The sequence below is a fragment of the Phocoena sinus genome, chromosome 3, assembly GCF_008692025.1.
Source record: "Phocoena sinus isolate mPhoSin1 chromosome 3, mPhoSin1.pri, whole genome shotgun sequence".
NCBI classification, from domain to species: Eukaryota; Metazoa; Chordata; class Mammalia; order Artiodactyla; family Phocoenidae; genus Phocoena; species Phocoena sinus.
In genome coordinates, this window is record NC_045765.1 from 60,989,451 (window position 1) to 61,003,755 (window position 14,305).

At 47.3% G+C, this 14,305-nt stretch overlaps 1 protein-coding gene across 2 annotated transcripts in view; it reads left to right on the forward strand.

Moving 5' to 3' along the window:
* Nucleotides 1-6,043: 6,043 nt before the first annotated feature.
* The window catches only part of FSTL4 (follistatin like 4), a 456,287-nt gene continuing 448,025 nt past the window's right edge, over nt 6,044-14,305 (forward strand). Inside the window, exons 1-2 of one of the 2 annotated variants that reach the window (XM_032628573.1) lie at nt 6,044-6,260; nt 13,835-13,970. In XM_032628573.1, coding sequence (XP_032484464.1) covers nt 13,845-13,970 — 126 coding nt within the window. In that variant the 5' untranslated portion in view covers nt 6,044-6,260; nt 13,835-13,844. The remainder of the gene's footprint in view (nt 6,261-13,834; nt 13,971-14,305) is intronic. The other variant, XM_032628572.1, reaches the window with a different exon arrangement.

Genomic DNA, 14,305 nt, shown 5'->3' on the forward strand with positions numbered 1-14,305 from the left:
ACAAATGACCCAATTTCGTTCATTTTTATGGCTGAGTAATATTCCATTGTATATATGTACCACATCTTCTTCATCCATTCCTCTGCTGATGGACATTTAGGTTGTTTCCATGTCCTGGCTATTGTAGGTAGTGCTGCAATGAACATTGGGGTGCATGTGTCTTTTTGAATATGGTTTTCTCTAGGTATATGCCCAGTAGTGGGATTGCTGGGTCATATGGTAGTTCTATGTTCAGTTTTTTAAGGAACCTCCATACTGTTCTCCATTGTGGCTGTATCAATTTACATTCCCACCAACAGTGCAGGAAGGTTCCCTTTTCTCCACACCCTCCCCAGCATTTATTGTTTGTAGATTTTTTGAGATATGGGTGGATCTAGAGACTGTCATACAGAGTGAAGTAAGTCAGAAAGAGAAAAACAAATATCGTATATTAATGCATATATGTAGAATCTGAAAAAATTGGTATAGATGATCTTATTTACAAAGCAGAAATAGAGGCACAGACGTAGGGAGCAAACGTATGGATACCAAGGGGGAAAGGGGGGGTGGGATGAATTGGGAGATTGGGATCGACATAGATACACTATTGATACTATGTATAAAATAGGTAACTAATGAGAACCTACGGTATAGTACAGGGAACTCTATTCAGTGCTCTCTGGTGACCTAAATGAGAAGGAAATCCAAAAAAGAGGAGATAAATGTATACATAGAGCTGACTCACTTTGTTGTACAGTATAAACTAACACAGTATTGTAAAGCAACTATACTCCAGAAAAAAGACATATAGTAGATCAGAGCATTCTCCTGCTCAAAACCCTCTCATGGCTCCCATTGCACCTAAAATCAGATCTAAAGTCCTTATTCATCGCAGCCTGCAGGGCCTATGTGGTGTGGCCCTTGCTTAGCTCTCTGCCTTCTTCACCGACTCCACCCAGATCCCTCTACGTTGGCCTGAATCGCATCAAGCCAGTTCCTACATCACAGTTTTCATGCCTGTTGGGCCTTCAGCCTGAACACTCTCCCCACTAGATCATCTCATATCTTCCCCCCTCATTTATTCATGTTTGTGCTCTAAGCACCTCCTCAGACAGAAGTTTGTCATCTGCCCTCTTAAAAACACTCACTACACTCACTCCCACTTACTCTTTCTCTTAGTCTGGACTGTCTAGAAAACAACCTGAGGCAAAAGCTCATGTGCTGACACTTGATTAAGAAGGAATACAGTCCCAGGGAAGCAGGAGCAAGGAAGAAGAAAGAGCAAATACTGAAAGGGCTCCAGCTTTGTAATCAGTGTAGCTGAGGGCTTAGTCTCCAGGGATGTCTTGAGACGGGGCATAGGGAGCTCTGCTTCTCTGTACAGACTATCCAGGGAAGGAAGAGAGAACTGATCTGCTGGCTCCCTTCTGTACCCTTTCTCCTACTGGTCAATCTACCCCCGAAGCAGGAATTACCCCCCCCACCTCTATGATGTAGTGAGTAGCCCCCCCAGGCAGCCTCTGGAAAAGCCAGAGCCTCAGGGGTCCAGTCTGGCCAATGCATAGACGTGGAGGCCAGTGTCTTCTTGTCGGTTGTTGCCACACGCAGGGCTTCTTGATCTGAGCTGCTGGCAATAACAGCAGAGGTACCTGGCTCTAAGACTGTGCAAATAGCATGGAAGAGTTGATAGGGTCACTGTGGTCAGAAAGCAAGGCAAGTAGCCAAAGCCCTGGTGGGGAATGGGGGCGGAGAGGTCAGCGTGGCTGCTCAGATTTGAGTGGTATATAAACTAAGTCCAGCACCATCTGCTACATCCTCGTCTTGCGTAGTTCTCTTCATAACACTGAGGATGACCTGCCATAATACTGCATATTCATTTGAATGGAGCAGATATTCACCAGGATGGAACCTCCATAAGCAGGAGCTCATCTTTTTGAAAGATCTCTTTTTCAGATTGTCATGCTATTTACCACTCTCTACTAATGAGTTGGAAAACGGAGGCATGACAGAAATATCCCTTGTGAATAAAGGAGGTCGGCCCCTCCCTTGGCTCTCCTCCTACTGAGCTGCCTCTTTCATGCCTCTTCCCACTCCCAGTACGGGTGCTGCTTTGTGGCTTGGAGGCCTGGCCTCCTCATCCCAGATTCTCCCTGTGCACATGGAATTCTGAGAGTAGCTGAGTTTCATTTCCTCTGGTTCTCAATGCCTTTCTTAGGCCCCTTGTACCATCACTCTAGGCCCTGGGAGTTAGATGGGACTTTTGTCTCTGGAACAGTACTATGAGGGTTTTGTTGTTCACCTCCCTCCACGTTTCCCATTCACAGATTCCCTCTCCATCACTGCATCTTCTCATTCATCCTACCTTCTTAATTAAAATTCTGACCCTATACCACTTCTTCATTGCCTTGAAAAATTTCCCAAATCAGTTATCTCTTGAATGAATACCTTATCTCCATGCTGGCTCCTTTTCTCCCTAAATCAGAGTTTTAAATAATTATTTCTGAGTGTGATTTTAGGTCTAGGTTTTTGAATTTGTTGCCTCCATTGCCTTAATTTCTAGATGATCATGAATCATCACTTAAGAATTAGACTTAAGGGAAGATTAGACTTAAGGGAAACCTTTAACGTCATAGCTCTAGATCAGAGTAGCTATAACTTCTAGCAAAATATAGGCATCGACTTGCAGAACTGAAAATGGCCTCAGAAGTTCATTGAGTATGACCACTTCCCACTCCTCTCCCAACCCCTTCTTGAGAGATGAGGAAACAAACCAGAAAAGGTGGGACTCCTCCAGACTCACAAAGCCAGAGAGGGGCTGAGGCAGGCTAGGGACCCAGTCCTTTTGCCTTTCTGTCCAGGGCTCTCCTAAGATCCAGACTGCTTCTTCAATCAGCTGCATAGTTTGGTTTGAAGATTTGCTAAGACATTTTTAGACAGGCAGCCGAATGTTAAATCATGTAAGACAAGGAAGACAGTTCCCTGCCTATTCCCACCTTCTCATGTGACCTCCCGGACTGGCTTCTAATGGGTATTTCTGGGACTGTTTGATCAGCCCCTTGTAGACCTGACCCATTGCTAGTGACAGGGTAACTTTCGGTAGAATCTGGAGGAGGTGTCTTGCTTCCTTCTGACCCCCACGACTATGTGTCATCTCTGGGTATCCTGATGCACAGCTGCAATCTGAAATGACCTGTAGGAGACACATTATCTGGCAGCTGTTTTTGGTCATGTGGTTGTGTTTTTGGTGAGATTAGAAATAGAAAAATGTTTTAAAACTGGTAAAGTAAAATCCCTAACATATATTGGGGATTTTTAAACTTCTTGATGTTGTAAAAATACACTGATAAGTTTCTTTTGTGTGTCTCTGAGTCTGCCTCGGGCAGTAGTCTGAATTTATGTTGCCTTTTAACTTCCTCCTTTCAAATTTACTAAATTGTATGATTTCAAAATTTAAGCGTCATAGTTGGCTACTGAGAACCATCAGGATGCTTGCAAGTTCTGAAACAGGGCTTCAGGCAAATTCTGAAATTCTCTGTGTAAAATCTAGCCGATTTTCCAAGTTGGGGACTGTTATTAAACCAAGAATTGCCCTGGGAAGTGAAAGCACAGAGCAATTCAAAGAGGTGTCAAGGTCTGCTGGCATCCGATGCTGCTTCCCTGAAGGCTTGTTTTATTTTGTCATTCACACTTCACCTTTTTTTTTTTCAAAGGTGACTTTAAAAATTTTATTTATTTGTTTATTTAATTTAATTTTGGCTGCACTGGGTTGCTGTGCTCGGGCTTTCTCTACTTGCAGCGAGCGGAGGCTACTCTGTTGCAGTTCGGGGGCTTATTGAGGTGGCTTCTCTTGTTGCGGAGCACGGGCTGTAGGCACGTGGGCTTCAGTAGTTGTGGCTCGCGGGCTCTAGAGCACGGGCTCAGAAGTTGTGGCACACAGGCTTAGTTGCTCCGCGGCATGTGGGATCTTCCTGGACCAGGGCTCGAACCCGTGTTCCCTGCATTGGTAGGCGGATTCCTAACCACTGCGCCACCAGGGAAGCCCCAAGGTGACTTTTAATTCCAGTCTTATTTTATGCACAGTAGTCACAATAGCTCACTTCAGTTGTTAGCATTATCTCTAAGGGATATTCCGTGCATCTGATTTGCAGCAGCTACGTTCCGCCCTTCTTTGGGGAGCAGAGGAAGTTTGTGGAAGTCCAGTCCCTGCATTAAACAGAGCTATTTCTGATCTTGGTCGATTTACAGATCCTGACTTACGTATGACCCTGAAGTTATTAAAAACACACACCCCAAGGCCTGCCTTGGTTATGTAATAGGGCCACTAGGCTGACTCAGGGACTTTGTGCTCAGAGCTGAGAACAGAAACTGGCTTTTCCAAACACCTCAAAGTCTGTGAAGGGAGGTGAACCCAGCCTCCAGGCTGTGGGGCTCCATCTTGACCACCGACTTAGAATTAAATTTCAGGGGGAGGCTCAGGATGTTTCCAAACTTCCCTGCTTCCTTTTATGCTCAGTCTTAATTTTCTTTTTCCCAAGATGGACAGTGCCATCCCTTTCCTGATCCAGCTACAGAGAATCTGGTCACAAGCCAGCCTTGGAGGTTCAGTCAGGGGTGGCCTTGGCAAAGAGTCATGGTCAATTCTGAGAGAGTATCATGCCTGCCAAGGCCAGGGACATGGAGCATGGAGTAGCCTTTATCCTTTTGAGCACAAATCATGGTATCCATGGAGGAAGTCACAGCAGAATGAGCCCTGGAAGTCACCCAGGCTTCCTCCAAGTCCTCATTTTATGGATGGGGAAACATACCAATAGCAGAAATATGACTGGCTCCGGGTTGCAAGCTGAGTGGTAGTAGAGGGTGGGCTGCATCCCAGAACAAAACCTATGAGAGGGCAGGGACCACGCTGGCCCATCCACTGCTGTCTCCCAGCACCTAGTACCATGCCTGGTAGACAGGAGGGCCCAGTAAATATCTGTTGAAGGAAAGAACAAATCTAACACCTCTTCCTCCATGTCAGCTTTCTATTTTTCTTCCCCTTCTCCTGATATTTAACTAACCATAACCTCAAAAGAGCCCCTCTGCCCCTCCTTCAGGCCAGGAAAGGTCACAGGGGCATGAACAAGACACTGTTCCCCTAAGCCAGGAAGTCACCTGGTACCCACACAGCCAGAGTAGGAGGCTTTCCCCCAAAAAGTCTCCTGCCCATCAGTTACCACAGCCTAGACTGGCTAGAGTCTACTCCTAAGTTTGATGCCAGATTGGAGCTACAGTATGACCATTTTGGGGGCCCTAGTAGTTACAAAGTTGTTTCCAGTTTATTTGGGCACCAAGACTGATCTTTAGGCCAATTAATGGAAACAAAATGATCACTGGGCTGTGGTCTCCAAAAGTTGTGGATGTTGAAGAGGGATCCAGAAAGTTTTGGGAGCCCCAGGCTTGGGGATGAGGTCCAGGCCTCATGCCTGGTTCCAAGGGAGAAGAAGGGACTCTCTGGTCACAGCTTGGCCAGGCTAGGCAAATGTCAACTGGGACTGCCTCTGTATGCCCAGGATTTAGTGAGATTCTGCAGTGAGAGAAGGCAGATTCAGAAGAGAGAAATAAAAACGTCGCTCTTTCGCAGGTTGTTGGCTCTCAGCGAGGGGGAGCGTCATTTGACTTTGCGTCCAGGGACAGCTCTCTTGGTGCGGTGTACTGGCCCGCCTGAGCTCCACAAGCTACAGCTGCTGATTGAGACCAGCAGCGCATATTGAGAGCACAGACTTGGGGAACCCTGCCCGGAAAAGAGCCAGAGGAGAGGAGGAGTGTGTTGGGGGGTGGGAGAGCTCGTCGGCTGCCGGGTTCCACAGAGCCAGGGCCGGGAGCGCACCCCGTGCCCCTGCGGCTGCAGAGATCGCCCTGGAGCGCCGGGAGTCCTCCAGCCCCGAGTGCGCGCCCGGCTGCTCCGCGCACCTGCCGCGGGCCCCGCGCGGGTCTGAGCGGCGGTCGGGCGGGCCGCGCGCACAGGTGGCGGCGATTGGGCAGGCGGGGCCCGGAGGGTGACGTCACGGGCTCCGGTCCCGGCGGCAGAAATAGGGCAGCCGCGGCGGTGGTGCCACAGCAGCGGGCCGCGGCGGCTTAGAGAGCTGGAGCCCCGACAGCCTCCAGCGCGCCCAGGACCCGCCGACAGCCAGAGAGACCGACCGAAGGACGCGGGACCGGGTCTCCGCTGCCACCACGGGGCGCTCCCTCTCGCCCTCCGAGTCCGGCCACCTGGTCTTCCCCTCGGCCCCCGGCCGCCTCAGGTACGCGGGCGCAGCTTCGGAGCGGCCGTGGGGAGGGTGCCAAGCCGCCGCCCCCGCCGCCGCCAACCGGTCTCGCTGCGCCCCGCTGGGGTACTAGCGCTCGCGGCCCCGCGTTTCCCTGAAGGGCCCGGCCGGGCGCTTGCTAGTCCTCACCGCCGCGCCTGGTGAGCCAAGTTTGCCCGCCTGCCGGGAGGCAGGCACGGGACCCCGCGACCCGGGCTGGGCAGGGCTACCCCGGCCGGAGCTAGGACTCGGGGTAAAGGCTGGGGAGCCGAGGCGTGTGGCCTGGGTCTGCAGTGGGGACCGGAGTGACCGGGCTTGCGCGCAGAGCACCGCGCATGAACCACTTGAGCCGAGCCCGAAGCGGGCGCCGGGCTCCGAGACCCTTCAGGTGCCGTTCTTGTGTTCTGGACCCCGAGCGGCCTCGGCGAGACGGGAGAGCGGTTGCACCTGGGCTCGGACTCGTGCCCTTGGCCCCGGGCTGGGGCGCGAGGCGGGCGTCCTCACTACCTCTTTCCTCCAGCTTTGCGGGGAAACTTGTGTCTGCTCGCTGCAGCCCGAAGGGCCCGCGGCGCCCGGCGTGGCCTTCGCAACCCCGAGGGCCGCCGCGTCCGGGGCTGAGCGCTTGGGCTTCGCGGAGGAGGCGGGAAGGACCCGGGACCCCACTAGGCTCCGGCAAGCCCGCCGCTCTCCTTCTGCTCGGTCGGGCCGGTCGTTGTTCCAAGCAAGCGGCCGGTGTTATTTGTTGGGAAATCACTAGTGGGCAATTTGTTTGGGGGGGATGTTCAGGCAGGGGGCTTGGTCCTAACAGCTTGTAATGTGGGTGATCTCCACTCCTCTTGGCGCCAGCAAAAGACCTGTTCCAAGTTTCGGGGGGACTTAGGCGAAGCAGGCAGAGCTATCCGCTTTGGGTGCGCGTGTGGCCTCGAGTTTGGGGAAGAGCTTGGCGCGAGCCTTCGGGGCTCCCTTCAACTGACAAAGCGGTGCCCCGAGCGAGTTCGCTTGAGGCCTGCCACCTGAGGACTTCGACGCCCGCCCCTCTTGCAGGAACAGAAACCTGCTGGAGCAGTAGGGTTTCTCACCATGCCCAGAACGTGGCGAGCATCCCGTGCAGCGTGTCCGTCTATGTAAGTTCCTGGGGACCTGCAGAGTTGGGCCTTCTAGGTCTGCGTCTAGCCCAGAGAGTTGGTCCCACATGCGCTGTCCAGACGACCTCTCTCCTGATAACTGTCGCCGACATTGATGAATAGCGCTTCCGCAGCCTCTCCTCCGCTCCCCTCTAGGTGTCGCTTCCGCCGAGGTTTCTGGCGAGCGGAGCCGGTAGCTTTGGTCTGTTCCCTTAGTGAATTTGTTGCAAGCCTGTGCACCAGGAATGGTACTAGATGGGCTCCTGAGACGCAAACATCCGTCCACATTCTCTGAGCCAAACAGAAACAGAATTTCAGTAGAAGGGGCGCGGTAACTTAAGCCCATTCTTGGTGCACATTTTGATTATCACACAATCCGAGAGGGGAGAAAAGGGATCGGGAAGAAATTCGGACTTTTCTCAAAAGTCCCGAGTTATTTTCCTATCATCAGGTTAGGGGAAAGCCAGAGATGACTTTTAACAGTGTCCTTTTAATCCTGGAATGGCCCAGACAGGCTCTGGGTCTGGGCAGTGGTCAGGTGGAGGGCTCACCTGGGAAGCAAATGCTCAAGGGAGTGAGGGATACGGCTTCTCTGACCCCAGAGGCTCAGCAGCCCTCAGGCAGTAACTCTAATGGAAGACCTGAGCCGATGCTCCACAGAGCACATGTCTGCTTTCCATCTTAGTTTTGTGAGAAGACACTGCAGCATTACTAGTTTATTTCTGTTTAAACGCACTGAGATGAATGTTCACTTTCTTCCCATGCTAGGGAAAAAGCCCGTCTCTCCAAAGACTTCAGACAGAGCCAAAGGTTGTGCAAGAAAATAGTCTTTGATGTAATGAATTAAAATTGCTTAATGAAAGTTGTTCCAATGGATTTTTCTCTCTTCAAATTTTTTGTCCACCCTCAATTGTTGTCAGTTCCAGGAAGGCTTTTTGTTCCAGAGAGGGGCCAGCTTGTTCTGGGTATGGTGAGAACTTTTATCATTTTGGCTGTGTCCTGGAGTGGTAGGTTGGATTTTTCTACCTTGACCTGCCAGTCACTCAGGATTCTTCTTTTAAGGGCTGCAGCCTTTTTCTGTCTTTTTTTTTTTTTTTTTTTTTTTAGTGATCTTCATGATGTGAGCTTTTGTTTGACAACATTACATTTCAGAAATTGTCATTGACTAGTCAGAATTTCCTAAAAATCTCCTTAATTGCCACTTTGCTTTTTTTGGTATTTCTTTGCAAACTCAACTTTCTTGTGTTGCTCTGTGCTTACTAATTAATCAAATTAGGCAGTTATTTCAATAACACATCTTTCCTTACATTTTCTATCTTGGTGCATAACACAAGGCATGCAACTTCAAGTAAAATAGAACTACAGTGGAGCGAACATGGTACTTAGGAGGCATAATCTGAATGTTGAAAGGGTGAGGGTTCTGTGTGTTAACTTCATAGTAAATAGGAATGTCATAGACTTACACATTGCACATAGACTAATTTAGATATCAAATTTATCAAATGTTGGAACAATTAACCAAAGATACCAAGTAGATAATTAATAGGAAATGCAATATAACTTCATTATGGATTGCTTCAGGGTTGGCTTCATATGTTTCCATGCCTAATTTCCCTGGATTGGTGTTTTAGAGATGATTTTAGGAAGTTTGAACCCTTTCCTTTTTTCCTAAAACATCACAAATCAAAACTGGGGTCCTAAACCTTGCAGAAGAAATTAGCATACAGCTTCCTGGTTTTAGGTTGGAGTTGATATGCCTTTTTTTTCTCTTTGAACATTGGGCAGGCATACAGAAGAGAACTGTAGGATTTTGGTGGTCCCCAATTGGTTCCTATTTGTTGATTGCCAACATCCCATGTGTAAAATGCAATGCACCTAAAAGTAATTGGCTAGAGCATACACTTTTCAATTAGGTTAGAAATTCAGGTGCCTCAAAATCACAGACTTTACCATTCTCTTCAAGGATGGGTGGTGTTGCTTAGTTCTGCCAAATCATCTTCATAATTTCTGGTCCTGTCTGTTACAAAGAGAAGCCATTTCCGTGTGACTATTCCATAGTGTCTGGTCTGGTAATGTCACCATATTCTGAGAGAGGATGAGAGAGAACGAACCAGTGAATAGCTTTCCCAAAAGCTCCAAGGGTCAGAATTCCCATTCTTCCCAAACAGGGCTGATTCCTGGAGGAGGAAAGAGAAGTTTGTACTCATGCCTGTGCTTCTCTTTGCCTTCTGACAGTGTTCAGTAAAGACAGCTTACATGCTGCTGTATGTTCTCTGGTGGGGTAGATTTGGAGTTTACATATTCATACCAATTTCTCCCTGGTCATTTGCATTCTTAGGTCACAGTTTTTCAACTTCCTTCAAAAAACAAGTCAGTATTTGGAATGTTACATTCTACAGATTTGTCGTACCTCTATAATTTTAAGTGGAAATAAATAATAGCATGATATCAACTTATAGCACCAGAAAATCCTGTGGTTGTCACAGCAAGGGGTATATGATCTAATGGGGCCCATCTTGAACTAAAAAAAGCAAAATCAGTCTGTCTAAACAGAGAATGCATACATATTCCATCCATAAATTTGTGATTATGTTAGAAACAAAACAATTGCCTAGGGGTCAGGATGCTTGAGTTTTAGTCTAGGTTTGGCTACTGAGTTGGCTTCATACATTGGGTGAATCCCTCCACCTTCTAGGCCTTTGGTGTCCTGTCTGTGCAGTGGCCAGCCTGGCACCTGATTCTCCTGAGCATGGGGAAACATGAGGCTCAGCTGGGAAACCTCAGAGGAAGCAGTGAAGTACTTCTCTTGGAAACGAGATGTCTTAAATATCAAGTGATTGTGTCTTACGAGTTGTTTGAAAGGAAAGGTAGTTCCAGGTCTTTTATGAGAACAATCTCGGGTAGATTTATAACCAATCTTGGGACTCTAGCATGGATTGAATGAAGCTTATAAACCTAAATTGATTTCAAAAGGAGCTCTAGGTTGAAAAAGAGGGTTTGTGACCTTATTAGTGGTACCTTCCCGTTTCTTTGACAGGGAGATTCTTGTATTTTCTTCCATCTGAGGGCCAGTAGGGCTATTTGAATTTGATGAGTAATCTTCCAACAGGTCCTCTTTGCCCAAAGTGACTGTCTACCAGGCTGGTTGGTGTTGCCCATGAGCTAAAGGGTACTCTTGATGCCTGGTATCCTTTGTATCTCCTCATGGTTTCTTTATTTCAACCACATTCTTGGCCAGTGAAGGCAGCACCAAGGAAGACCAAGGAGAGCATGCTGAGTGGCCCCATCCTGGGTGAAGTGTAGGAGGGGGGCAGCTTGGCTTCCCCCTCTGGCCTTGCTCGGAGCCATGAAAGCTGGAGGAACACAGCTCTTGGCATCTGTTAGAGGATAGACTTGGGGCTCATGGCCTCTAATCTTGCTGTACATAGATGTTTCCCCATCTAAAACCAACCATTCATCCAAATAAAATATTTCTAAGTATCAAGAGGCAGCAGGGGATGGGGTTTAAGAGTATAGACACCAAGTCCACCTGGCTGTCTTGGAGTCCCAGCTCTGCCATTTATTTGCCATGCAGCCTTGGCAAGGTATTTAACCCTCTCTGTGACCCATTTCCTCTGTCATTTGACTAGAGGATAATCATTGCCCTCCTCACGGAGTAGAAATGAGGATTATGAGTTAATACCTATGAAGCATTTAGAACAGTGCCTGACACATAGTAATTGCTATATGTGTTAATCAAATAGATAGTCTCTATTTGGTTATTAGACAGACCATCAAAATTGATTTAGACGCAGTATTCTTTTTTTATGAACCGCACTGTCATAAAACTTGGGTTGTAAATTTTAAGACTGTTGTTGCTGTAGACGGAATGAATTGTCAGTCACCATGAGTATAAAATGACATCTCAGACTCATCTGCCGTGCAAATGAAGTTTGATCTAGTGGTGGCCAAGCTGAAATAAACTTTACAGAGAGGCTGCCTAGGAATATTTCAGTAGTTGGCCTGGCTCGTGTGTTTCCCTGTCATCCAATGAAATCCTACGGAACTCTCAACACAAACCAGACAAAACCAGAGATGACTCCAGGTGCAGTAGGGCTGCAGTTCAGCTTCCTGAAACACATCTCAGAACAGCTGGTTTAATGCCAGAGGTCTGGGCACACCCTCTTAAATGAAGTGATTTGGCGCTTCCCAAAACAATTGAAATGAACAGAATTTTTTCTGATATTATCCATTAATAATAAAACATCCAAAATAATTGGTCTTGGATTACTAGGCAAAATGAAAACTAAATACTAGATATTGTGGCTCAAATATTTCATAACTCCAGGGATTGACATCTGTACATTATCTAGAGTAAGTTTTGATTATCTTGCTGTTTTTAGTTTATTTGGGCTTGAAGGCATGAAAAGGGAGAGAAGAAGACCTTTTATATATATGCTCACTCCATGAGCACTGGTTGATGGTGGATAAGTAGGGAAGAATTAATAAAAGTAGAGTAGGAAACGGTGTCTTTCTAGTTCTAGCTTGAGTTACTCTTGCTGGTTTTAAAAAAATTCCGAAAATCCAGCAACTGCTTTCTGCCGTCTCTGGAACATGGATGGCTCTGTGTTCAGAAGAGAATAATTTATGGGGAGTAGGGAGTTGCCCTATTTATTTTTAGAAAAACTGGTTGCAGTTAGGGAAGTCATTTTTATTCTCTTTTAGTCCCAAATGTGATTTTTCTCTCCTCATCCCTGTAAGAACACATACCCTAGCTGGAGCCCCAGACAGGGAGCGTAGCGCTGGGTGGCTGCTGGTAATGCTGCAGCGTTCTGCTCCACTCTGCCTTCTTCAGAGGAAGGAGCTGGTGCCGACTGTGCTGAGACCATGACCTTCAGATTGTATTTACTAGCCACTCGGATCGTTTCCCCAGTAACTCTAGCTTTCCCTCCAGATGTCAAAGATGAACGGCCGAAGCAACAGAGGTAGGAGTAGGAGCCTGTGGACTCTTTAAAAAAAAAAAAAGAGAGAAAAAGAAAAAAGAGATGTCTTCTCTTAAAAGATAGTCATAACTTAGAACCTTGCCTTTCACAGGCCAGTGTTATATGCCTACAATGTTTAGTTTGACTTCACTTTCCTGTGGGCATTTCTGTTTCAAGTTGGGGACATAAAGCAAATCTGGAGCAGCAGCTTTATTTGGGTATGGAAGGCAGCCAAAGGAAACCTGGAATGTGGCAGGAGTGTATTTGTTTGGCAGCCCTGGCATCAGCGCTAGTGATCATTTGATACCTCCCCTTGTGTACCGCAGGGATCCTTCAAAGCTGTTGGCTCTGGGGGTGAGCACGGGTGGACCCCGCAAACAGGCTGTAAGGTCTCTCAAGCAGCTAATCATCTCTGACTCGGACACCTGCTCATGACCAGTCCTAAGCCAAGTGATGGGGGTGCTGGCCTCCAAGGAGCTCTGTGTGTTTTCATCTCCCCAGCCATGAGCAGGATGCAGTGTGGACCACATGCAGTTAAGCACTGGATTGTATGGTGCTCACAGAAATTAATAACTCTTCAAGTTTCCTTGAGTAAGAGTTCTAAACACTGCATGATGAGTTCTATCTGGATATGTTTCTTAGAGATACTGAAATTAAGGTTGGAATATGTTCACAGTGGAAGCCTTAAAAAGTACAGCTAATTGGACAAATGCACCAGTCTGTGTCTTTGTCCTCTTAACACAATGCCCAGCATATGTTAGGGAGTTGAATTTTTATTATAGCTGACCCGTAGTTTTTTTTCATCCATGTGATTCTTTGATTACTTTCAACTGTCCATTTCTTAGACAATCTATCAAGTGAGTCTCAGGAAATATCTTAAATGCTACTGAAATCCTCTTATCCATTGGATGCTGGGATTCTACTACAAGGACTGGTCTTGAAACAAAAATAAAAATAGTAGACCCTTTAATGCTGTCTTGAAGTTCCCTATCTTGTTAACTGAGGCATCATCTACAAACAGGAGTGCTACAGGTTTAACACGATTCCTCGTCAGCATTTATTGAGCACTCGTGTGCCCAGCTGCAAATACTTCCTGAGGAAACAGAAGCGTGAACATAGGGTAACCTAACAGAGGTGCCTCCGCCTTCTCACCCTCATTTGTTCTTGCAGATGTAGTGGCGGGTGCATTTCAAGTGGGTTTCTACATACCAGTTAGCATTTCTAGAGTTCTTACTATGTGCCAGCCCTGCCTCCTTCAGTCCTCACAGCAGTGCTATTGGGTACATATTCTGACCCCATTTTAGAGGTGAATAAACTTAGGCTCCGAAGTATTATAACTTCTCCACAGGAAAGCAGAACGGTTGGTGCCAGAATTTAAACTCGGATTTATCTGATTCTGGAGCACAGCTACTCACTAACTAACTACGCCTTGACATGTTTACACTTTGCGGCACTTAGTTCTGAGTGTTTGTCATTTTCTCAACAGACTCAACAAAATGAAACCAGGATGCTTTTGGCTGCATCTCACACTGCTTGGAGCCTCCCTGCCTGCTGCGCTGGGGTGGATGAACCCAGGAACCAGCAGAGGATTGAACATGGGTGTGGGAGAGTCCCGGGAAGAGGTATAGTCACGTCACGGCTGACTTGCCATTTAAAACTCATCGCTTTTCAATGTTAGAGTATCTAATTTCGTTCCACCTTTAGTTTTTATCAAGTAGATTGCAGTGAAAATTAAAATCCTGCCCCCTTTTTGGTAGGGGACAGAAGGAAGCCACGTGTGTTGATAAGGACAGGAGGTTTATATCATGCTGTTAAGTTATGGTCTAAAATCTCTCCAGTGCCAAAAATGTATCCCCAGATCAAGCTATGGTTGCATGTTTTGTCTTCCACACAGACCCACCAGAGAACGGCCTTTGTGTATATTTAATAGCACTCTGAAAGTGCTGACTCATTGGTG